Below are 25,424 nucleotides of genomic sequence, written 5' to 3' on the forward strand. Positions count from 1 at the left end.
GGAAGCACACTATAGGAAAGATTGGTCTCTCCTGGTGTTCACCAAGAATGACTGTTGGTGATGGACTGTTCAGCAAAAAGGCACACAGGAAAATAATTTTTGCAAACAAAAAATGTATAGAAAACAAGTAATGAGTACTGATGGAGAACTGTTTTTAGTTAAAACCTCAGTGTCAGTATATGTTTTGACCATTGCACTGGAAAGATCAGATGTCTATCACAAAGTAAAACAAGAGGACTTTAACAGATAAAAGTAGTTATCCTCAGCTAAGTCTCTCCCCTCACTTTTATGCATGGATTCCCAATGCCTAGCAATGGATACATATTGTTTTTATAACAAAAATATAAAAGCAACATTTACATTTTTGAAAGGGGAAATAACTACTTCATTAAGAAACCGAGCACACAAATGACCTCAACTTAATTTGAAAATATCTTTCAAAAGACAGTGTGTTCGAATCTATCAGATAAGTGCTAAATTAAAATAATTACCACTTCTGCTGCAAATGTTGAACCTATTAAAACCTGTATGCTTCTGCACTGTCACCTGTCTCCTGAGGTACATTCACAAGCATGACACCCGAGATGCTGGTCACTAATGCCTGTTGTGTACACAGAGCTTGTCATGAATACAGAACTTTCTTTTCATTTTTTCTAAGTATCAAGATGCACCCAACAACTTTCTATCTTTCCTAATTCCATATTTAAAAGCTCGTTTCTACATTTAATTTCATCTATGATAAAACAGTTGTAGATGGATTTTGTCCTATTTCCCTTGTAGGTAAGGAAGTTCTCTATATTTCTTCCTAGCACAGTATTAAATACATAAAAGTACTCAAAATTTCTGAATGATATTTATGGGCAATTTGAATGCAGACAACTGTCTCAGCAAAGAGTTCACATTTATAATCCTTTGTTTTCTAAATTATCATGTTCTTTTGCATTTGACCAAACTGTGCAGGATAAGGCCTCCTACAAATTCCTGCCCTCCCCATAGGTTTAATTTTCCAGAATAAAAATTGCATAACTAATTGTTTTTCTTAATTAAAAAACATAAGCACATATAAGGAAATTACCATGTAGACTTGGAAATGATTTTTTTCTGAAACATTTAAGAGATAAAGATTACACAGGAAGGCAATTATGATGTAATTCAGTAATTTCCCAACATTATTTTAGCAACAAAACCTTTTCAAATGAAGTTTTATTGAAAATTCAGTGCCAGGAAATTAGAAACAGTACACTACTGGAGTCAAACCTCTTCTACCCAGTGCTGTCTGTCTTTTGGCAAATGGTTTCGCATCTCTAAGCTTGCATGCCTTCAACATAAAAAAGGGATCCTAGCAAAACTCATTTCTTTTTTTTTTTTTTTTTTTTTTCTTTTTTCGGTACTGGGGATCGAACTCACGACCGCCTGCTTGCAAGGCAGGTGCTTATGCCGCTGAACTAAATCCCCAGCCCCTAGTAAAACTCATTTCAAGAACAGTTACAGAGGCTAAGTGAGCAAGTGGAGATAAACTATATAACATAACTCACAACCCATCAAAAAGACTCAATAAATAAACATATAAAGACATAAGCGTAAATAAAATATAAGGTATTCTGAATGAAATGGGCATTGGGAAATACAAAGGCCTCCCTACAAAGATGCCTAAACCTTGTCTTCTACTCCTTAACAAAGATCTACAGAGGTCTGTCCTTGAAACAGCTGTACGCACACAGAACACCAAGTACAGATAATCCAGATAACATGAAGTCTCTTGTAGAAAGACAGGATTAAGGTTTCTATGAGCAGTTCTCCAACACGTCAAGAGAAGACAGGCAGAAGGAAAGAACACTGTCAGAATACCAGACTAATGACCGGGTATCAATTCAGTCCCAGTGCACGCTCAATTTTCTGATTTGAATGTGTTTTGTAAACTAGAAGCAAGTGGAAGTGTTATTTGCACAATAATAACTGCTTATATTAACTCCATTCCTGTAGGCATAAAAATACCTAAAACATTCTATAGAAAAATGCCGGTCTCATTGTTTAAAAGAATCTTGACATAAATACATTGGAAAATAATTATAATACTGAATATCTTTAGGTAATCTAATTTTCAACTGAATTAAAGTGATAAGGTTAAAACACATGTGACATAGTATCTAGGTCAAATGGATCTTCAGTTTTCATCAAACTCTACGTACCCCAACTCTGTCTCCAATAAAACTCCAACATTTTATGCAAAGCAAAGTGTTTTTTAACTGCATAATGAACTCTCTGAATAAGCATGTGTGAAAATCCAGCACGTTTCAGAAGGTAAGCCATTGTTGGTGAATATCCAAAAGGATCAATGGCCCAACCAGACCTAGGCTTCACTCCTGTTGATAATTAAAAAAAAAAAAAAAAAAATCATTATTTTTTAGAATTGATAAATAGAAAGAAGTCATAACACATTAAGCACCATTACAGTTCCATAGTCTTATGCATCATAAGATAAAGATCTATTCAGCATCACTCTTTGCCAGATACTTAAGCAGGATTCGCTGAAGGAAGAAATCTGCCCCTGCATGTCCACAGTCAGGGAACTCTCACTGAAATTAACTAGGTGAAGTCTAGTAAGCACTCTGCCTCCACTGCATGAACTAGACCGAGAAACCAAAAGACCAAAGCTCTGCCCACAAGGATCTCCCAGCACTGTCATATACGAAGTTAGATAAACCAGTAACTCATAGTTCAGTCATTTCAACCCATACTTTCCAATCAAACATATTTCAGTCTGTTTTTATACCTTGCATCAGCTCCAAATTATCTTAGTATGCAGTAGCAGAACTGACAAAGCCACTGATTATCACAGTTCCCTAAATTTTAAGACATATTATACTGGTGTTTTCACTCTACCGAATAGAGGATAAATGGAAACATTCACATCTGGTCACGTCAATTATAAGTCATCAATTAAAGATGTCTATTTCACAAAGGATAAAATGCAAAAAAATACATAAATGCACAGTTTAATGAGATATTATACAAACCTCATTATACAAACAGGTTAATGAGATATTATACAAGCCTCATTTCTCAGTTATTCAGGATTCTCAGATGAAGCTTCTACTTACAACCTACATATTGACATACTGTTGTGTACATTTTTTATTTACATACTTGTTTGGCACATGCCCCACATTTAAGATTATGAGAGACCATATGATTACTAAAATGAGTTAACCTTGATCTTGACTCTAGTTGCAGCCTAGCAATCAAATAAAATGCAAAGTAATATTAAAAAAAAAGGAAAAAACAGCAGAAAAACGAACACTGCAGAATGCTACTAAAGATCAACATACAGATGGGAAACAAAGGAAGGAGAATGAGAAGAAATGTCAAAACCAACACTAGTACGTAGTTAAAATTCAAAAAGATTGTGTGTTTTAAAATTTAAATAACTGACCACACAAGATTTGTACATTTCAGAAATACACTTTTGAAAAAAAAAGTAAGGAAATACCGTATCTAATTTAGTAATTTTGTTTTTCTATGATGGCATGGGCTTTACAGTTATGAAATTACCTTTCTTATAGTCTAATATTGAGAAAATGGAAACAGAACAACCAGGGTTTTCACAAAAAGAAAAGAAATAATAAACTGCAAATATGGAAATGTGGGTGACTAGAATGTATTCTATAAAATTGTGCTGCAATAGGAGGTATCATTTTTAGTATAAGGATATAGATATATTTACTATACATCATGTAGAAATAAAAATATACATGCAGCTGGGGGTTTAGGTCAGCAGCATAGGCACCTGCCTGGCAAGCACCAGGTCATGAGTTCGATTGCTGGTACCAGGGGGAGGAAATATTCATAGGAATACAAACACACGTATATTCTCGCTCATACACTTTTCCCAGGTCGGAGTACTGGAAGGTTTAGATGCAACAATATCTGCCTATCTCAGGACCAGCAAGCACAACTTATCTTTCAGATAATGGCCTTTAAATACTATGTTTTTTAAAAAATAACCTGAAGAAAGGGCTGAGAGCTGAGGCCAGGAAAGTATGAGCTAAGTCTTGAACTTATTATTGGGTCATAAAGTAAAGAAATATTCATGGAATCATAAGGACGTGTTAAAATAATTCAGGACCCTAACAAAAATAAATATTTCAAAAAGACATCTCAATCTGATAAAAAGCCTAGTATAATAAATTTCCTGCCAACATTGTATTAAATGGAGAAAAACTGAAAGTCTTCGCTTTAAAATAAGGAACAAGATGAAGATGTCCATTACCACACTCCTGTTCAACAGAGTCCTTGAAACATTAGCCAGAACAATCAGACGAGAGAAATAAAAAGGGCCACATAAAGGAAAGGAGGTTCAAGTATCATTATTTGCAAATTACATGATTCTTTACTTACAGACTCCAAAAAAATTCACTAGAAATCGCCTAGAATTAATAACCAAATTCAGCAATGTGGCAGGATATCAAATCAAAACACAATAATTAATAGGATTCCGATATACTAATATAACTGAGCTCTCAGCAGGAAGCCAGGGTCCTTTGTAAATCTCCTCATTCTGTACAGGAGGGCAGGGACAGGATGTGAATGCTATACCTGCCCCACCACCAGGGGGCACTAGCCTGCTTTCAATATAATGGAGGAAAAGGGATTTGTTCCCTCCTTTTTGCTCTGGCTGCTTTTGCTGCCTGTAAGTATTGCCTCTGTGCCATCCCACCCTGCCTTGGAACGAGCTGACTACAAATTGAAACCTTCATAAACCATGAGCATTTTAAATAAATCTTTCCTTCCTTCGTCTTAGGTGTCAGGTGTTTTGTCCTCACAATGAGAGAAAAGTAACCAAGATATTTCTTCAATAAATGGTGTCGGAAAAATGGATATCCAACCCTAGAAGATTGAGTCTAGACTTATACATTTCACCATGTACTAAACTAAAATCAAAATGGATTAAATATTGAAGCTGCTGAAAACACAGGTATAGGCAAATACTTTCTGAACAGACCCCACTGGCATAAAAAATAAAAACTGAGAATCAACAAATAGGATATATCAAAATAAAAAGCTCCTGCAAAAGAAATAATTAATAGAGTGAAGAATAACTTACAGAATGGGAAAACAAAACTTTTCCAGTTATTACTAGGACAGACGACCAACATCTAAAATACATAAAGAATAAATAAAACTAAACATCCAAAATAAAAGAGCCAATCAGAAATGGGCCACTCAAACACACAGGCATTTCTCAGAAGAAACAGTACCGCTGGTCAATAAATGCAGAGAAATGTTCACAATCTCTGGCCATTAGAGAAATGCAAATTAAAACAACATTAAGATACTAACTGACTCAAAATATTGTCAAGGCTACAAGGAAAAAGAAACTCGACTATCTTGGTAAAAATGGAAATTAGTACAGTCTCTATGGAGAGTCCTCAAAAGACTAAAACTACAAATTCCATTTGACTTAGCTATTCTCTTTCTACGTTTCTTCCTGAAAGACTTAGTTATCATATTATAGTGATATATGCACACCTGTGTTTATAGAAACACAATTTAAAACAGCTACATCATGTAAATAACTTATATCCACAACAACAGAGGAATGCATAAAGAAAATGTGGTATTTACACACAATGGAATACTATTCTGCCACGAAGAAAGATAAATTTGAGGAATACATAGGTAAGTGGAGACCATAATGTTAAGTGAAATAAATCAGACACACAAGTTTAAATATTGCATGGTTTCTTTTACATGACAAACCCAAAATATAAATAAAGAGAAAAATGAAAGATAAGTAATGAGAAGTAGGGAACTCTTTTTCAAATGGGAAGGCAAACAAGAGATGAAGGTGGGGGACTGGACGGGAAAGGAGATTTCAAAAAAGAATTGAAGGGAAAAAATGAAAATGGAGGTCTTGGAAATGGGAAGGGAAGCAACAGTTGGAGAGAGCAGGGAGGAGTAGGAGGAAAGGGGACAAGAAAGGAATCAAGATGTGTTATGTACACAAACTACGCCAGGATACATGTAATCATTAGGTGTTGTAAACAAATTAATACAAAAAGATAATTTAGGAGACTGTTTGAAGGGGCTTCCACTGAGCAAGTCTGGGCCAAACCAAAACTGGCTATAAAAGTAAGCAATCACAGTACAGGATTACAACCCAATGTCTACAACAATGCCTGAGTCCACACACTGGATAGGAAGAAAAACGGGAAAATGCTTCAAAACAACTCCAACTAGCAATTACAAAAGAAGCAGTAGAATTCTTAGATAATCATCCATGGATGCTAATACTAAAATATGAAAGTCTGCTGAGGAATGGGTTATTTACCCAGTCGTTAAGTATGCTCCACAAACTATTAATTAGAAAGGGGAAAAATGTAAACAGTACAATGAAGACACTTGGCAGATGTATCTTACAAACTGATCAAAACTAGCATCATCAACTGTTACGGTTTGTGTTTAGATGTACCCCCAAAGCCTCATGCACTTTTGGACAGGGCTTGTTAAAGGGAGCTGAATCTAGTTTGTGACTGATTCGTAGTCCAGCACTGGGATTAAGGTTGTGAGTGCTACACCAGCCCTAGGGCAGGTAGCCTGCGTACAATAGGAGGGACAGAAAGAAGTCTGCTGTTTGCTCTCCTTCCTTTCATTTCTTTTGGTATCTTCTGCTGCCATGAAAGTTGCTTCCTGCCACACTACCCTTCCTTAGAGACAGCAGACTAGAGACTGAGATCTCTAAAAATTGTGAGCTAAATAAACCTTTCCCACTTTAAAACTAGGTATTGGGTGTTTTGTCTCAGCAACAAGAAAAAAAGGAACTAAAGACACCAACTTAGGGACAAAGACACATCATGGTAAGATGTACTAAGCATTCTACAACAATACTAGCAAGATGACAGACAGGAAGGGCACATCAAGAACCTGAATCTAATAAGAAAGCAAGTGAATTCAAGCAGAAAAAACTGACCTGCATTCTTCACAAATATTAAGTTCAAGATCTCCCAAGAAAGCTGAGAAACTGCTCCAGATAAAAGGAGACTAAAGAAACCTGACAACTAATGCAATATATAACCTTGGGTTTGACCTCTGACTTGGAAAAAAAGCAGCATTTATAAATGATGTTACTGAAGGAATTGATAAAATTTAAATATAGCCTATGGACCAGACTGTCTTATTATACCACTGTTAGCCTACCTGATTTGATAACTGCATTCTAATTTTACGTGTCCTTATTTCTGAAGAAATAACTATGACATAAGATAAGCAGACAAGATTCCTCTGTGACTCTCAAATTATTCCGAAAATTAAACACATGAATCTCTGCACAAAACATAGGGAAATCCTCCTGTACTAACATAGAACTTTGTATAATATTGAAATTATATCAAAATTAGGTTACAAACGAAGTACATGTAGTCCAAGTAACAATGGAAAATAATCTTGCAAGACATTTATACAAGAAGAAAATCAACATCAGCTGCTACAGTGACATTACAGGAGTACTGATTCTACTTAGCAACTGTAGCATCACTGACAATCTCTCCCACATCGAAATCAGTAGTAAGAAACCTAATTGCAGTAGTGATACAGAAATAAGAGAACATAAATTACATTTTTTAAAACTTTGATCTGAAGGGAGAGGAAGGCTAAGAAAAAACTAAACAAAAATCCAGCATCCTGTCAGGATTTTCCTTGACATCTCACAAATAATATTTTTTTAAAAGAAAGATAGGAAAGCGATAAACTTAGGGAAAAGCATAACATTTTTAAAATCCCAAATTTTATAAGTAAATATATTCAGAAAAGTCCAAAATATTATAATGTTATGGATTGCAAAATAGTAATACATAAACAGCAGGTAGCAAGGACTTTTTCTCACTTTCTGCTAAAATATATTATTTTTACCTATTTTCCCATGTTGAATGCCTACTGTTTGCATAATATTGTTTAAAACAAAGATCCTCAAATACAATTACTTCCTTATATTTTAAATAATTAAAATGTTGATTTCTAATAAGATAACTTATATTTTAGATATAAATTAGATTATATCAATCAATAATCATGAAGAAATTTTTAGCATTATCAAAAAAACTTACCTCCAGCCACAGACTCTGGAGGCATGAAATTTTATCAGTATTTTTTTCAGAGAGCCATAAAATTCATAGAAAATAAAGGAGACAATGCTACCCAAACATTGTATTAGTTTCATAAGCCAATAAATATATGAATGCAGCACATTGAGCAAGAAAACTAATTTTACTTATAAAAATGGTTATAAAAATCATAAAAAAACACTAAACAGATTGAACTCAGCACAAAAAAAAGAGATTTATCGTGGGAAGTCAATGACTTTTTAACTGAGCAAACTGTGATAACAGTCATATAACAAATCAGAAAAACTATACAATGCTAATAAACATCTGAAAGAATTCAAGTAATATTCAATATGTAGTGCTAATTGAAATGTAGTAAAAATTTAACACTATAAAAATATCTACCATAATATAATGATATTTAGTACAGCTACGTTATTTCCTTTAAAAATATAGAACAAGAAGCTGGTGGCACCTGTAATCCAGCAATCAGGAAGCTAAGGCAGGAGGATTAGCAGGATTTCCAGGGCAGCCTAAACCACATGAGGAGTTCAAGGCCAGCCTGAACTACATAGCAAGACCTTGTCTCCAACGTTCCTTTATATCGAAGATATATATATGTATATCTTCCTAATGTGGAGATGGAGAAAGAACATGAAAGGCACTATGCCATTATCATATGTAACTGTTATATTTCTGAATATTCCAAACAGATATATAGTCTAAATTATATGTATAATAATATTATATATGGGAGTGTATGTGTATATATATATTTAAAAAGATGTGACTTTTTTTCACTTATTTCAAACCTAGTGAGGCAACAACTCTCCACTAAGCTATTCCCAGACTTACAACTTTTTAACAGATTACCATAACAAGAAATTATACAAAGTATTACTGATAATAAAAAGATTGAGTAAAGTTGTTAATTTTATATAACATATAATCACACACATGGAAATCAAAAACAATTTTATACTGATATTAAGAGAAATGAAAATGCCACTAAAAATAAGCACAAGCTGAGAAAAAAATCATAAAGCATATTAATAACACAAAAAACAGTATGTACAATTAAAAGACAAAAATTCAAACAAGAAGGCTAAAAATTTTAGAAAATTTTGAATACGACATATCACTGGTCAGTCATCGCAACAAAAAGTACTCAATGTCATTAGTCCTTAAAGATATGTAAATTAAAATGACAATAAATATCACTATATATTCACTAGTCCAAATGGCTATAAAGAAAAAAAAAAAAAAAAAAAACCTGCTACTAGCAAGAGTGTTCTACAACCAGAATTCTAATTCATTACTGGTAGTATAAAATAGTAAAACCACTTTGGAAACCTCTTCCCAACTTTCCATAAAGTTAAATGTATATCCATCATGCAACCAACTAAATCTACCAGTATTCATGCACACCATGCCCACAGAAAGACCTGTGGACAATTTATTATTGCAGCATGAGTCATAACAGTTAAAAACTGAAAGCAACCCAGATGTTCACGAGCAACGAAACACTGCCCAGGTACAGAAAAGAAATGGATTACTGCTGCACACAACGAAGACTTCCACAATCACTGCATAAAGTGACAACAGTGAAGGAACAAATGTGTCTGAACTGAGGAAAGCTATTTTGAGGGGAATTGATGGTATTGTGTCTTTTTACTGTGATCATCCTTTAAATGTGAGTATTATTATCACATCTTGTACAACAACCAAGTCAGTTTCCCACTGCCACAAAGAGGGAGACATAAGTCAACGAACAGAGTTCGGACAGAAGGCTTACATTTATGGGGAACTGACTGTCAGCAAGGGCATCAAGACAATTCAGTGAGCACAGAGCCATCTTTCCAGCAAGGGCATGTGACAACTGGCCAGAAATACGTAAAAGAAAGAATACGTAATCATACCTTGAAATATACAGAAAACCTAACTCAAAATAAATTGCATACCTAATAAAAGAACTAAAACCATAAAACTATTAGAAAAAAGAAAACAAATCTTCATCATCTTGGGTTAAAGAATAGTTTCTTTCTAAAACATCAAAGCAAAAAATGATGAAAGAAAAATTGACAAAGAGAATTTTAAAATTAAAGCATTTCTGGACACGGTAGTGCACACCCTCAGTTCTAGCTACTTGAGAAGCTGAGGCAGAAAAAACAGTTGAGCCTGAGCATTTGAGACCTACATTAACAAGATAAGGAGACCTCATCTCAAAACAAAACAAAAAAAATTTAATTGTGTATCAGAAAACATCTTCAAGAGAGAAAGGAATCCTCAGAAGGGAAGGAAAATATCTGCAAACCCTTACTTGACATGAGTTTTACCAGTTATCTATAAAGAACTCCTATAAAGGAAAAAAAGACAAATATCTCTTAAAAATTAGGCAAAAGATTTGAGTAGACATTTTTCCAAAGACTTATAAATAGCTAACATACATGTGAAAAAAGTTAACATTGCTAGCTATTATGAACATACAAATCAAAATCACAATGAGATATTTCACATATACTAGAATGGCTACTATTAAAAAAAAAACAACTACGAATGCTCATGAAGACAGGAAAACAGAACCCTCAAGCATACAGGTGAGAAGTTAGAGTGGCACAAGCATTCTAGAAACAGTTTTACAGCTTCTCTAAATTTGAGGGTCACCATCCAAGTCCACACCCAACAGAAATGAAAATATGTCTATACAAAATCTTTTACACAGATGTGTATAACAGCATTAATCATCCTAACCCAAAAAAATAAACATGTCCATCACCTAAGCAGTGGATAAACAAATGTGAGATATTCATATCATAAAGTTTTATCAGACAATAAAAAGGAACAAAACAGTTGTCGCTTTATCCTACAACATGGGTGAACCTTGAAACCAGCATGCCAAGAGAAAGATGCTAGTCACAAAAAGTCATATATGAAAAGCTTCCATTTACATGAAAAGTCCAGAAGAGACAAATATGATATGCAGCTGGCCCTCAAAATCGCCCTCGGGTTCCACATCTGTGAATTCAACTAAGCACAAATCCAAAATATTCAGGAGGCAAAGCTACATATGTACTGAACATGTACAGATTTAATATTATTACCAGGGATATAGCTCAATGGCACAGTGCCTTCCTGGCAAGCATGAGGTCGTGAGTTTGATCCCACATTAAAAAAAAAAAAAAACAGATTTAATATTATTGTTCCTTAAAAATTATTTACATAGCATTTACAATGTACTAGTTATTATAAGTAATCTAGAAATGAATTCCAGTATAGGGAGTGAAGTATATGCAAAAGTTATGTGCAAATACTATGTGATTTTATTTAAGATATTTGTATTTTGGAATCCATGGGGAGTTCTAAAACCTATCACCATAGGTATGGAGTGAGGACTTTACCTAAAAAACATATGAATGTGTCTTAATTTACTTTCTTTGCTGAGACAAAATACACAAAAGTTAAAGGAGAAAAGGTTAATTTAGCTCACTATTTGTAGAGGTTTCGGTCTATAATCAGAGGGCTCCAAGACAGGGTGACATAGCATAGTTCATGGTGGTAGAAAACAGAAAAAGCAACAAGAGAAAGACAGAGAGACAAGCTTCTTTCTGTACTTTATACTGTTTGCAGGCTGCCTGCTCTAGGGCAAGTATAGAGCTCACAATCCTAGCATTGAACCAAAAAAATCAAAGGGGGACATCCAGACACATACCATACCAAGCAGTAACCTGGGATGGGAATGGGAGGGAGGAGCCAGAAAGGTGACTACTAATGAATTTTTTTGAGGGATGCTGAAAAGTGCTAAAAATATATCAGGGTGATGGTTTTGCATCTGAATATATAAAAACCACTGAACTCTGCAGTTTAAATAGGTGAGTTTTATGGTATTTAAAAATATATCTCAAAGTATAAAAACAATTACAGTGAGAGAAAAAAAAAAAAAAAAAACTAGATCTAAAAGAGTACACACTATTTGCACCCACAAGTAAGTTCTTCAACAGGCAAAACCATAGTGACAGGACTCTGAGAGCAACTGGCTGCAGGTGAGAGACCAGACAATGAGAGAACTTTTGGGGTGATGAAAATGTATTAAATGGGTAAATACATCTGTAAAAATTTACTTCACATTTAAGATCTTACATGTTATATAGCATGCAAATATACTTTCATAACAGCTGAAAACAAAGAAAAATCCAAAGCTGAGGTGTATAGTAAGCTATTGAATAAGGGAATCTTATATCTGTCCTAGTTTGGTGCCTGAGAAAATTCAGCGTATTCCATACACCATTGTGACTTACTACAGAGAAAGCACGACAAGCAAGATGAGCAAAATGAAAGGGTACATGGAACAGGATTCGGGAGCAAGCTGATGAGAGCCACACAGTATATATTCAATTCTTCCAGCACTAAACTGTGACAACACCTGTGAAATGCCACCAAGCACTGAAAACCATTAGTCTCCTATAGTTGAAACTTCCATCACTTTAATGCAATATCCAACATCCATAAATTAAAGGAAGAGAGGTTCTATTTGGCTCACGATTTCAAAGGATTCAGTATATGCTTGGCTGGATCCAAGGCAGAAATGTCATGCTAGGAGAGAGTGCCACAGCAAGCGTGCTTAGTTCACAGTGGCTGGGAAGCAGGGCGAGGCAGCAGTGCCACAGAGAAAAGGCCAAGGAACCAAACACAGCACCACGGGCCTCACCGCCATGACCCATCCAAACACCAAGATGTGTGTTTCACTCATCTGGCAGGCCTTTCCTAATCCCCTAAAGATCATATATCATGATTTAAGGTCACGATGCACCCCATGTCAAGCCGACACACAAATATCTCCTTAAAACATACTTAAATATCCAAATAAAGACAACAGCAAGTTCATAATTATCTACCTGACATGACACAACTATCTCTCCATCCACAATCTCTTTCCCTTTCAAAGGTACCAGCCAAAATCTCTTGTGAGCATCAAGGCAAACTCTTAGCTGTAAACTTCTGTAAAAATCTAACTTTATATTAAAGTTACATGAACTCATCAGTGGTACAGAGTAAATGATCCCATTCCAAAGGGGTAAAATGAGGAATAGGAAAAAATCAGACCAAAGCAAACCCAAAATGCATGAGGGCAAACATGAAGTCCTATACCTGCATGTCCAGAATCCTATGATGGATGACGGTGAGCCCAAAGGCTTGGGTGGCCACACCCCTACCACAACCAACACAGCTTCTCTGTGTGACTGACTCCACCCACAGCTGCAGCTTTCCTCATCCATCCGATGTTCCATATTCCTGGCAGCTCCAACTCTCTGGAGTTTCTACTGCACACTGGTTTCATTCCCACATCTTTACATAGTGCCCTTTATAACAGGCCTCCTAGCTGGGCGTGGTGGTGAATACCTGTAATCCTAGCACTCAGGAGGCCAAAGGATCACTGCGAGTTCAAGGCCAGCCTGGGCTGCGCGGTGCCTCAAAAACACACACAAACATACACACATAATATAAGGGGCTCCTTATATGGCCTTTCAGGCCTTCCTATGAAATGTGGATGGAAGCCTCCCTATCTTACAATTCTTATATTCTGTATGCCAGGAAAACTACCAACAGGAAGATGAGGTCATGGTATGCTGTCAGCTCACGCAGTAGCCAGTATTCTTCTATACTCTAAAAAGCTGAGCACAATAATATAAAGCCTGGAAAACTAGTTCTGTAGGAGTTCTTCTCAAGCAGGGATAACAAGGAATTTCTCTGAGAATAAAAAGATGATCCTGCAATGGGTAGGGTCTTGCTGACTTATGAGATCTCTTCAAGGTATCATTTTCTTTGGCTCTGTACAAAGTACTCGGCTACCTTTTCAGTGGTGGTAATCTCTTCAGTAACCATACCTTTTTCGTGCAAACTGTTCTTAGTGTTTGCTGCCAAATTTTCACTATAATCTGGCTAAATGCAGCCAGCACTATGCATGCCACAAACTGAACACCGTGCTGCCCTAAAATTTCCTCTACCAGATGACTCAGTTTAGCAGCCTTATAATCTCACTCGCCTGCAAAGTTTCTGGATATCAGCAAAATGGACATAACTTTTGTGCCATGGCTTCCAGTCCAGCTGCCAAACGAGCCCTTATTTCCAAATGAATCCTTCTATCAACATTCTGTTCTTCTGAGATATGACCAGAATAATCCATCAGGCTCTCCTTACAGCACTCTGAAGTTTCTCTAGCCTATATTTCCAAAACTTTACCTTTCACAGTCCAGGTCCAGTGGTTTGAAACCACACATTCAGGTATAGTTACACCAACATGCCCAGTTTTAGTCCTAATCTTTTGGTTTAGTGAGTTTTCCAGTAACTAGGGCATATCTTAGAGGAGGAGAGACTTCACTTAGCTCATGATTTCAGGGGATTCAGTTCATGGGCAGGTGACTACAAGGTAGAAACATCATGTATGAAGGGTATGGCAGACCAAAGATCCTTAGTTCAAGGTGGCCAAGAAGCAGAACAAAAAAACAGGACCAGAGAAGAAAACAGCAAGGGACCTATACAGCACCCAAGTTCACACTTCCATGAGCCATCCTGAAATTTCTTAGCCCTGGCATATTCCATGATCCAGCATACAGAAGACCTATCACACGTTTCGACTATGGCTAAACCTGCCCACCACAATTTCCAAGACATTACCATCATCCTGGTTAGGCTTCAGTGACTTCGGCCTCTTTATCCCTGGACAGAGTAACTGGGTCAGACATAAGAACTATACTTAAGTTGGACCAATCAGTTAAAATTTAAGAAAAATTCCTTTTTCTGGTTGCTAGATAAAAAAGAAGGCTTAACTGCCCAGTTCATCATATTTGCCATGTTTAAGAAATGAGAGAAGAATAAACCACAAATAAGAAAACTCCAACAGTCAGCACCCAGACAACAAAATGTGGGTCCCCTCATACAGTTTTACTTAACGCTATCACATCTCTGGAGTTCTCACTGACATAATAGCATACTTGCATTTTTATTTTGTGGCTAAAGCCAATAATAGGATTTTGCCTGTGATGATGTTAAAAGAAAGTCTTAACTAATAAATAAAGCAAAAATTCTAAAATTAATAATCATTAACTTCATACCATATCATAAGCATATCATATCATAAGCGTATTGAGCATATTAATTGATAAAATAACATTAAATAGATGGCTCTAAACTTATTGTATGTCTTTATAATTGAGTTTGTGATATCAAAAAGATCATAAATTAATGATGGATAAATTATTCAATAGTTATCAGTTCTGGGGAAACTATTTTAAAAAATAAAGCAGAACCTTAACCTAACATAACTGCCCAAAATAGGGAATAAAGAGGAAAAACACCAATACGTACCTAGATTTTTTTCCAACCACTGATGTCCTTCAATTAGTTGGTCAATTAAGGCAAAATAATGTGAAGTAGCTTCATCAGGCATAACCCAGCCACCTGTCACAATTTCCAACTGACCATTTTGTAGTAAACTAGGAAGACAATAATAAGAGATTATATTAACAAATACTGTATAAGAGAAGTTCAAATAAAACAGCATAAGCTTTAAGAACAGCTTTTAAAACAGCCAGCATCTATTTTAGTTGTTGAAAAAGTTATTTTTTTTTAAACCAGTGAATGAATTTCAACTTCGGAGCCCCAGTGAAAGCAGCCTTAGTAAAGTGCCTTGGGTGACACCTCCATTCCCAGGCACAGTGAGCCAGGTCACGTCAGAGGATCCGTTCCACAAGAATATAATATCCCGCATATCCACAAAAACTTCTGACACCAGGATCCACGTGTGATTCACTTCTGAGTGGTACCTAGGGCCTGGCAAAGTGCTTTACTCAGCATACATGCTTGATGGGTAATTACAACAGTGCTGTCATTTGAAGCATGGTTGTTTCAAGATTTTTATGTCAAAAAAAAATCAGTTTTGACTTTAATCCTTATAATGCCAATAAGTTAATCATGCGAATTACTCCAAAAATATGATTAAAGCACTTTGTTCCAGGTCTAGTTAAAATGTAGGCTAGTTTGTTTTGTAGTGAATATGAAAGTTTATTTGCCTATCATACAATTCCTTTGTCATAATATCATATAAAGCAACAAGATACTCATAAAAACTTCCTTCAAAGGAAAAAAATCACAAAATTTTAAAAATTTGGAAAGTGTCTAAAAAGTATAAAAGTCAAGAATTGAAAATACCCTAAGTTTCATTCACTTTTCAGTTTGCAACAAGATATTTGGGCAATGATATAAAATTTCAGAAAGAAATGGAAATTTTAATAAGCGCATAGTATAGATATCACAGGATACATAAAACTGAGTGTCAACTACAGAGCCACATTTCGTTGAAGCAAATCAAAGACACAAAGGATATTTTCCTTAAAAAAGGGCATAACAGAAACTCCAAGCACTAACATGACATAGATGCATGATCATACACATCGTGACTGAGTAGACAATGGACAAAATTTCCCCACAAAATTAATTTAAAATTCTTTGCATAAAACACAAAGAATTTAATTGGTATAGTCCTGGGGACTGCCAACTAATAATTTCCCATATGGATTATGGCAACTCTGAATCATGTCTCAAGAAACTAAAATGAAAATCTTCAGATTTTCAGCGCAAGAAATCAAGAATTTATTAAAAAGCTAGACATTTTTAAAAATTATGTTCTTCAAGAACATAAATAAGCACAAAGCTATGGTGTCCCACCATCCTGCCAATGAACCTTTGCTTACAGTTGGTTATTTTACGCATCATTCTTGTTTTCCCCTCTTTGAAGCCATGGACCTGACTTGTTCCTTAAGCCTTATGCCCAGCATAACCTTAGATGAGCACCTTTTGGGATTTAAACTTTGAAACTCCCATGTGGAAACTCAACACCACTATTCCGTATTCTAAGAAACATATCCTTTGAAAAATTCCATACATAAATTGGTCAAAAGCAAATTCTATGCTGATTTTGAATTATAATCTAGGAACTGCAGATGTAAAAAGCTGAAACAAAAACTTAAAAAGATACCATCACCATCCCCATGTGGAAAGTTTTTTTCATTAAATGTTTTATTTTGCTATATAAGTCCTGCCCCACAGCCATGAATGGTACCCTAAACACAGTCAACAGAGGAAAGAGTCAAGTATTATAGATAGTGGCTAACTGTCCCAGCTCCATTTGTAAATAATACATCCTTCCTAAGGACGCCTGAGAATGTTACACAGATAGCTGTACACAATGGCTATTGTCAAATGCTAACGTGTCCACTAATTTTCTTTGAGCATTTTCTTATTTTCTTCTCTGGCTGGTTCCAGCTGCCTTCTTTCCACCTCTAACATAACTCATCCAGAGAAGACTCCAAGAGCACCAACCTGCATCAATGCTTCACCACACCCACACACGCAGTCACATCATGGCCTCTGTCAAAACCCAAACATGCCTGGCTCATTTACATCTCCTCTTTCCTCCTCCCCATGCCTATCCAGCATCAGACAGAAGCTTCAAGCCAGGAGGAACTAGAACACTCTGTTTTGCTCACATCAGCATGCCTACCACTGAGAAGCTTGCTTTGAGGAACCAATGAATGAGGCTTTCAATATAATATTTACATAGAGTTGTATTGCATCAAACTCACAGACACAAAAATAAGTTGGAAAGGGGAAGGGCAATTAGAATAGTTTGAGCATCTCAGGTATGAAGTGATATGATCTAGAATATGGTAATGGCAGAAATAAAGAGGAGGAGGAGGACAAAGGAGACATGCCATGAAAAACGGGGACTTGGGAAATGATGGGAGCTACAAGAAAGAACAGCAGTGACAATGACCTGGGCGTGCAGTAGAGGGAGACTATTAACACACAGACGGCGGAGGAAGGGAAGGTACTCACGGTGATGAATGTAAATCTGACCTGGGCTCTTTGATAGTGGGATACATCCAAAAGAACTAACTAAATTAGAAAAGTAAGCTTAGTTAGAAAAGTGGCCTACATAAAATTAAGTTTTAGGGTACAAAAAAAAAAAAAAAAAAAGAAAGAAATGAAAAATGAAATGGAGAGTCAAAGATCAAGTAGAAAGATTTTAAAACAAAAACAGATTTAAAAGCAGAAGACTCTTAAAGGCAGGAAACTTTAACACGATATAAAATATTTACTGTTAGATAAAAATGCTTGCCGCATAACTATTCAAAATAAATAAATGAGCAAACAAAAACACAGAAATTTCTGAGATACACAAATTTGCCCTTCATTTCAGAATATATACAAGCACTTGTGTATTTGATGAATGAGAGAAAAATGAAAAAGACGTAAAACAAAAATGAGGAAAGCTGTTGACCTAAATATTAAGGCACATAGCAATGATCTTCATTTGGTGATAGCTACAAAGAAAAGGACTGAACATTTTACAGAAACACTACATCAGGAAATACTTTAAAAAAATATTTACAAGCAAGACAGATGTGGTGACACACATCTGTAAGCCCAGCACTTGTAAGGCTGAGCAGGAGGATCGCTGCAAGGTCAAGCCCCGCACAGGCTACAATGAGTTCAAAACTAGCCTGAGCTACATGGCAAGACACTGTATGAAACAGCAAAAACAAAAAACTCACATAATAACATAAAAGCGATGGGAGCCTTCAAAACAGCATCGTACTTAAAAAATTAAGACACTATAACTGTATTTGAGGATTTTAGTAATTAAAAAATAAAAAAGAAGAAAAGGTATACAGAAAAATTTACTTAGAACTAATACAGCCACTTCCAAAGTATTTCCTTTCATTTAGTCTTCAACAAGCATCAAATGAACCATTTCTAGGGTTCAATTTTCAAAGGAAAACACACATGCTTGCGCCTATACTCTACTGCCTAGTTTCTACTAAGACATTATTTTGATTTCTGGCAAACTTTATGTGTACATCTCATGATCATTTCTAAGAAACATGGAATACAAGCATAAGTGAAAAGGAATGGGGGGAAATAAGAGAAACAAAAGAGTGGACACATCCATCAAATCCAGAAAACGGGAAGCTAGGCACTAAATTTCAAACTAACAACACTTGTGCTTCACTTTATTATAATAGTGCACTGACAGGCAGCTCCTGGTAAAAGATATTAACATACTTCTCTATTTCTGTTTCAATGCTAGAGGAGCTTTAGGGAATGACCGATCAAAATTAAGCTGAGCATATCCATCACTGCTCATTTTGCCCAAAATGCAGAGTTTACATTTAAGAATTTACTGCAAAGCACAAGACACTGCAAATCATTTTCTGTGAGTGTCACTTCCACCCCCGCACAGAATCATCAGACATTTGGAATTTGGTCACACACAGAAGGATGCACTCAAAGAGAGCTTCTCTCCCTAATGAGGAAATTGTTACAGACAACTTAGTAGCAAACAATGCATCATTTAGCAAGCTTCAAAGAGCCACAAATTAATTTCACATGAGAAAACGAGTTGAATTTGTAATCACACATTTGGGGAAATATGAAATAATACAAGACGAGGTGCAGGGTTTCAGTCTTAAATAAAAAATTAGTTAAATAGAAAAAAAAAAAAAAAAAGATTGAGGCTACCAAAGAATCAGCTTGTACCTTAAAGACATTTACTAATCAGATTCATTAATTCACATTCTTCTCATGGTATCTAGTATTAGAGTAAAAATAAGATTTGTTTTAAACCCTTCATATAGTAATTGCAGAAACTTGAATATGGAATTTCTGAATATTGTTGATGCCTGTCTTTGAAAGAGCATAAGAGTAAATAGCACATGAGTCACCTCTTACCATTTTTTGCTCTCTTTCATTCCACACTTCTTCTTTCAACCTAACAGCCATGCACCTGGAACCACTCCCCGACCCCATGTCTGCCTCGCTGGCAATATGTATCTGTTAGGAGCCATTATTGACCACCAAACCGCACCCTCACATCCCATTCAAACCTCACTAGTAAACTGTTACTTTCATAAAATCCAAGATTTTTCTTTCAGAGCATTTATAACCAAAGTTAACTATACATGTGTATGCTCGTTATCCTTTTCCTCCAATAGACCGTAAGCTCCATGAAGGAATCACAACTATTTTATTCATCATTAATGACTCAGTGCTATCAGTATGAAACTGTAAAGAAATAGCATCAATAATGTAAATAAAAACAAATTATGATGCAGGTATAGCATAAATAACTGGTTCCTAGAAATTAAACTTAACCTCACTTACAACAAAATGCAAGTCAAAACTTCAAGAAGGTAGCATGTTCCCGTATCAGACTAGAAATACCAAAATGCTGCATAACATAGATGCCAATGATATGTGGAAATAGTTATTCTGACATACTACTGGTGATAACACACTCTAGTTGCATACATACTTTTATCCATGTTCACTCAAAAAAATCAAATAATAGTGAAAAGTATAAAACAAAACATTGCATTGTTATAAAACACTGTATTGTTATGTTGTTATGCCCCCTTTTATCTCATCCTCTCCCTTATTCATTAAAAAATTATTTTAAAAAAACACTGCATATACTAGCAGCAAAACATATGTGCTATATGCATTAACAAGAAATCTGAAATAAACACTACAGATTATCAACTGGGAGTAGTTAAACATAATCTCACTCATAAAACAGACCTTATCAAAGTTCTCCAAGACACAAGTTTTAAAAGCATGTCAAAACAGCCATTAGATGGCTGTTGTTTAAAAAAAAAAAAAAAAAAAAAGCTGTTAAGAATGGGTGAAGGAAACCCATATCTTGCTTATATTGTGGAATGTAAGATGCCAATCTCTGTGGCAATCACTCTTGGTGTTTCCCAATAATGATGCCTATAATTACCATTTACCATTTGATCTAGCAATGCCACTTCTATATGTAGACATAAAAGGATGGAAAGGACTCAAAACAGATTATTACACACCAAGTTCATAGCAACACTATTAACAATAACTAAAAGGAAGAAATAACCCAAATATCCACAGAAGAACAAACAGTTTAGACAAAATGTGATACATGCACACAATGAAATATTAAAAAGGAAGAAAATTCTGACATGTGCTAGGGAAACACAAAAAGTGAAATGCATCATATTTTATAAATCTACAGTAGTCAAACTCAGAGACACAGACAGAAAGTAAAATGTAAGTTAGCAAGAGCTGGGAGGAAGGATGGAGAGATATAGAGGTTACCCTTTAGTGGATATAAAATTTCAGCTTGGAATAATGAAAAAGTTCTGGGGACTGATGGTGGTAATAGCTGCATAACAATGAGAATGCTTTAACTGCACTGAATTATACATTTAAATATTTAATATTATTACAATCATCAATTTTTTGTTATGTATACTTGCCACAATTAAAAAAACAAAAGATTCACTTACAAACAGCACTGTGTCAGGCAAGCTATCATTTTGTGTAATGTATATATACATACATGATGTCAATATACATGATGTATATATTACATACATGATGTCACACACATTTTTACATGCATGTATCTATGTACGTATGAAATAAATGAATCTTGTCAGCTACTTCCTATGCAAAGAGGTAACGCAACAAGGTCACAGGAGAGACTGAACTATTCCTATATATTTTGGATTATATATAAAAATAAATTTTAAAAATCTTCATAAATTTAAATGCCAAATCTGATTTCTTCTAAGTACTAAAAAAGTAACAAAACTGTAACTTAAAAACACCCATTTATTTTAAGAATATGTATCAAATTAGATGGTGTGATTAGTAATTATTGCAAAGTTTTAATACGCAGAGTTTATACTTAATTTAAATATCTCACAGTATACTTACTATTACTTCACCCAATTCTCATTCAAAATACATTGGAAAACACAGAAGATAAAAAACAAATTTAAAAGCTCATTCTTGTGCTAAACACACATCTAAGTTTATGGCAGGCAAAGCTTACTATGAACATATTTTCCAATCAATAGACATATATTGCATGTGTTTTCTAAAATATTTTAAATTTATACATTACAATATATAATTTCTCTTTTGAGTTTCAGAAATTCTGACAACTATAACTGTCAATTATAGGGTTTCCCTCCTACTCCTTTTCCCGTGTAGGCCTATCCACGACCCTGGAGACAGGAGATGGTATGGTTGGAAAGAGAGGCATGGGGTCCCAGCACCGCCTCTCCAGAACCTTACGGAGAAATTCTGCTGGGTTCCAAGAGATTTAGATGCCATAAAATGACACAGACTTCATGAAGAGTTTGCTCTCTTGGCTTCCTCGAGGTACATCACCCTATGTCTTGCAGGGTGTGTACCTTTTCTTTTCGGCCCACGGGCACTCTGCAAAGCCAGTTTCTATCTTTTCACTTTTACTTCTTTAAATACACTTTGCTACTGTTTTTCACTGCTTTCCTTCAATTCATTATTTCAGAAGGGAACCTGGAAACCAACTCCAGGAGACAGGAGCACCACAAAATCTGTGACTTTTATTTGAAGAGTCGTTTTTAAAGGAAGACTACTTGGTAACACGGCCCACAAAAATAATTTGGGCATTCTGACTTCTAACACAACAAATCAGTTTATTCTATCTTGAAACACTGTAAAATGGACTCATGCAATATTTATTTTTCTATATCTACTTTTGCTTAATATTTTTGCAACATCCATCCATATTACTGTATATATCAACAACTTTTTTTAATGAGTGGTATTTCACTGCATGAATATCCCACAATTTTTTAAATTATCATCTAGTTGATAAATGTTTGCACTGTTGTCTGTTTGATGTATGAAGTTTGCTATGAAAATATCTGTAGACAAATAGCTATCAATAAGTCTTAAAAGATAAGTCTTAAAAGAAATTCTCCTTAATTTTGTCTGACTTCTGTGAAGTTTTGGGAGCCACTGCTCAAAATATTCTACTTTTAATTTTGTTCCCTATTATTTAATGGCATTACACCAGGAATGTTAAACACATATGACCTAGTAATTTCTTTAACCTCTTTTCCAGACTACTAAAGAATGACAATTTAGGAGACAATGAAATCCACCTTTCCTATATCTCTTCCAGCTTAGTCAAAGTAAGACTTTTTGATCCTTCTTGCATAAATCTCCAGGAACAGAACTCCTAAATAACAAAATATATATTCAGGTTTGGAAAACTCTTTGAGTATTACATAGAAAGTTGTTCCATTTTACATTCCCACCAGAAATATAGGAGTTTCTGCATGTTTTTGCCAATCTTTACTATCATTTATTTTATTCTAGTTGTTCTACAAGGGTTTTCTCTTGTATGAGAAACCAAAATTATAAATAAAGAGCAAAATAAAAGGTAGATAATAGGAAGTAGGGAGATAGATCTTTCTCAAATGAGAAGAGGATCAAAAGATAGACGAAAGATTAAAGGAAGGGAGAAAAAGGGGTTAAAAAAGAATTAGTGTTATCTACCTGCACTCACTCCACAAAAGAACTGTAAACACCATACTAATAAAAAATTAATAATAAATAAATAAAATAAAAAGCAAACAAAGATAGTTAAGAGGAATGGGGGGGTTGCTTAAAGAAAAACCCAGGAACACAAATAGGTAAGAAGATGATTGAAAGGTAAGTAAGCAGTTTGCATTTGCAGAAAGGAAACAAAGCCTAATAGTGTGGTAAACATATAAAATGTAACTAAACTTTATTTAACATGAAAAGATTAGCAGAGAAAAGCTGTTGGTGAACATACCAAGTGTTTCAGGGTCCAGCCATTCCATGATTTCTACACAACACACTGGTCTTAACAGGAACAGATGCAATGTAAAAATTGTTCCAATATCTTGGAGCCCAATGAGGAACAATAAATACGTAACATACAGGGTATTAATCAAAGAAAATGCTAAAAGTAATGTTTCAGCTGCCTGACTCTGACTAGGTATACACATTGTGATCTATTATAAGCACTATACAGTATTTATCTACATTTAGCCAAAAACATCCAAATATGAAACCCAAAAAAAAAAGCCTAGCAGAAAATACTCAAACTCAAAACCTAAACAAAACAGACAGAAAATGTGCTGATTATTTAATATTGAAATCCACTGGATATGTCATAGATATTATGACTTTACATGATTAATTTTGAATTACACATACATACACACAAAATTAAAAAGCAGAGAAGCTAGATGTTTTGTGCGTATATCTCTCTAGTTATCCAGATTTTCATGTTTAAAAGCTTATAAAGCCAAATACTACTGCCACAGGGGGAAGAATCAAACAAATCACTGCTAGGATAGATTATGGGGATCATTTTAGTCATGTTTCTGTTAAGTTCCCACAATCAATTGGTATTCTTCAGGGACAATGAAAGCTTAGGAGGAACTCTACTGGAATTAACAGGTTCTGCTCTGCAACAGCTAGCTTGCAAATTTAGGTACAGACATTTAATCCATAGCTCATCTTCAAAATGGGAAAAACAAGCCATCGCATAAGCTTTACAGTAGTAGTCAAAAATTCTATTAGTAATGTCACTTGGTACAAGCTAAGAATTTTAAATAATAGAAGCAAGTCTAATGGCCTATTATTAAGCTTTTCCCAGAAGTTATGGATGTTGCCTATTTTAGGCAATTAACACTAAGGATGTTTTGTTCATGCTGTTATTACTCTCTAGCTCTATACACAAATGTAATAAATGAATAGCAATGAATAGAGGTGCCAGGGAGAGGATTTTGGAAATATTGACCAGGAACAAAACTCAATGCCCAAAAGGAGTTATAAAACACTTTTTACTTCAGCCAAAGTATTAGTAAGTATATATTTTCCAATGCCGAAAAGCAGCTGTCTTCTTATCAAGTTTACTAAGATAACAAACTGAAAGCTACAGATTCACTGGCATTACCCGTCCTCTCCACCTTACCATCCTCAGGGGTCTGTAACATTGACTTGGATCATATGAAATTGTTGTTTCTGTCCACCAACGGTGGGCAAATAACAATTTTCTACAGTTCAACCTAAGCAAAATGACCAGTAGACTAGAAAAAAGAAAGAAAAGAACTTGCATCTGGTAGAAGGAAAAAAAAAGTCTTCCACATGTCATACAATTGGCAGTGTTTCTGACACAGTACAAGTGGAACCAAGAGAATTCAAAGAGTTCTGAATTCAAGTTGCCCTGTATGAAAATCAGTGAGGAGTCCCAAGTCACAAATGGAGATTCTGGCAACAGCCTCCCACTTGGAGGCCAAAAGCAGAGGCAAAGAATCTTGGAACAGAAATAAACTACGCTAACCACAGTCCTCTTTCTGTAGGAGCCCCTCTACCTGTGGGCTCTGACTGCTGCAGAGGGTGGCTCCCTAATGGAACCACACT

General features: G+C 35.2%; 1 protein-coding gene across 1 annotated transcript in view; it reads right to left on the reverse strand.

Moving 5' to 3' along the window:
* The window catches only part of Man2a1 (mannosidase alpha class 2A member 1), a 162,335-nt gene that overhangs the window by 96,339 nt on the left and 40,572 nt on the right, over window positions 1-25,424 (reverse strand). The window contains exons 5-6 of the mRNA XM_063245471.1: window positions 15,462-15,589; window positions 2,190-2,363 (exon numbers count right to left, since the gene is read on the reverse strand). Coding sequence (XP_063101541.1) covers window positions 2,190-2,363; window positions 15,462-15,589 — 302 coding nt within the window. The remainder of the gene's footprint in view (window positions 1-2,189; window positions 2,364-15,461; window positions 15,590-25,424) is intronic.

This window comes from Cavia porcellus, unplaced genomic scaffold (assembly GCF_034190915.1).
Source record: "Cavia porcellus strain 051 isolate PalLab524CR breed Dunkin Hartley unplaced genomic scaffold, mCavPor4.1 scaffold_2, whole genome shotgun sequence".
In the NCBI taxonomy this organism is placed as follows: Eukaryota; Metazoa; Chordata; class Mammalia; order Rodentia; family Caviidae; genus Cavia; species Cavia porcellus.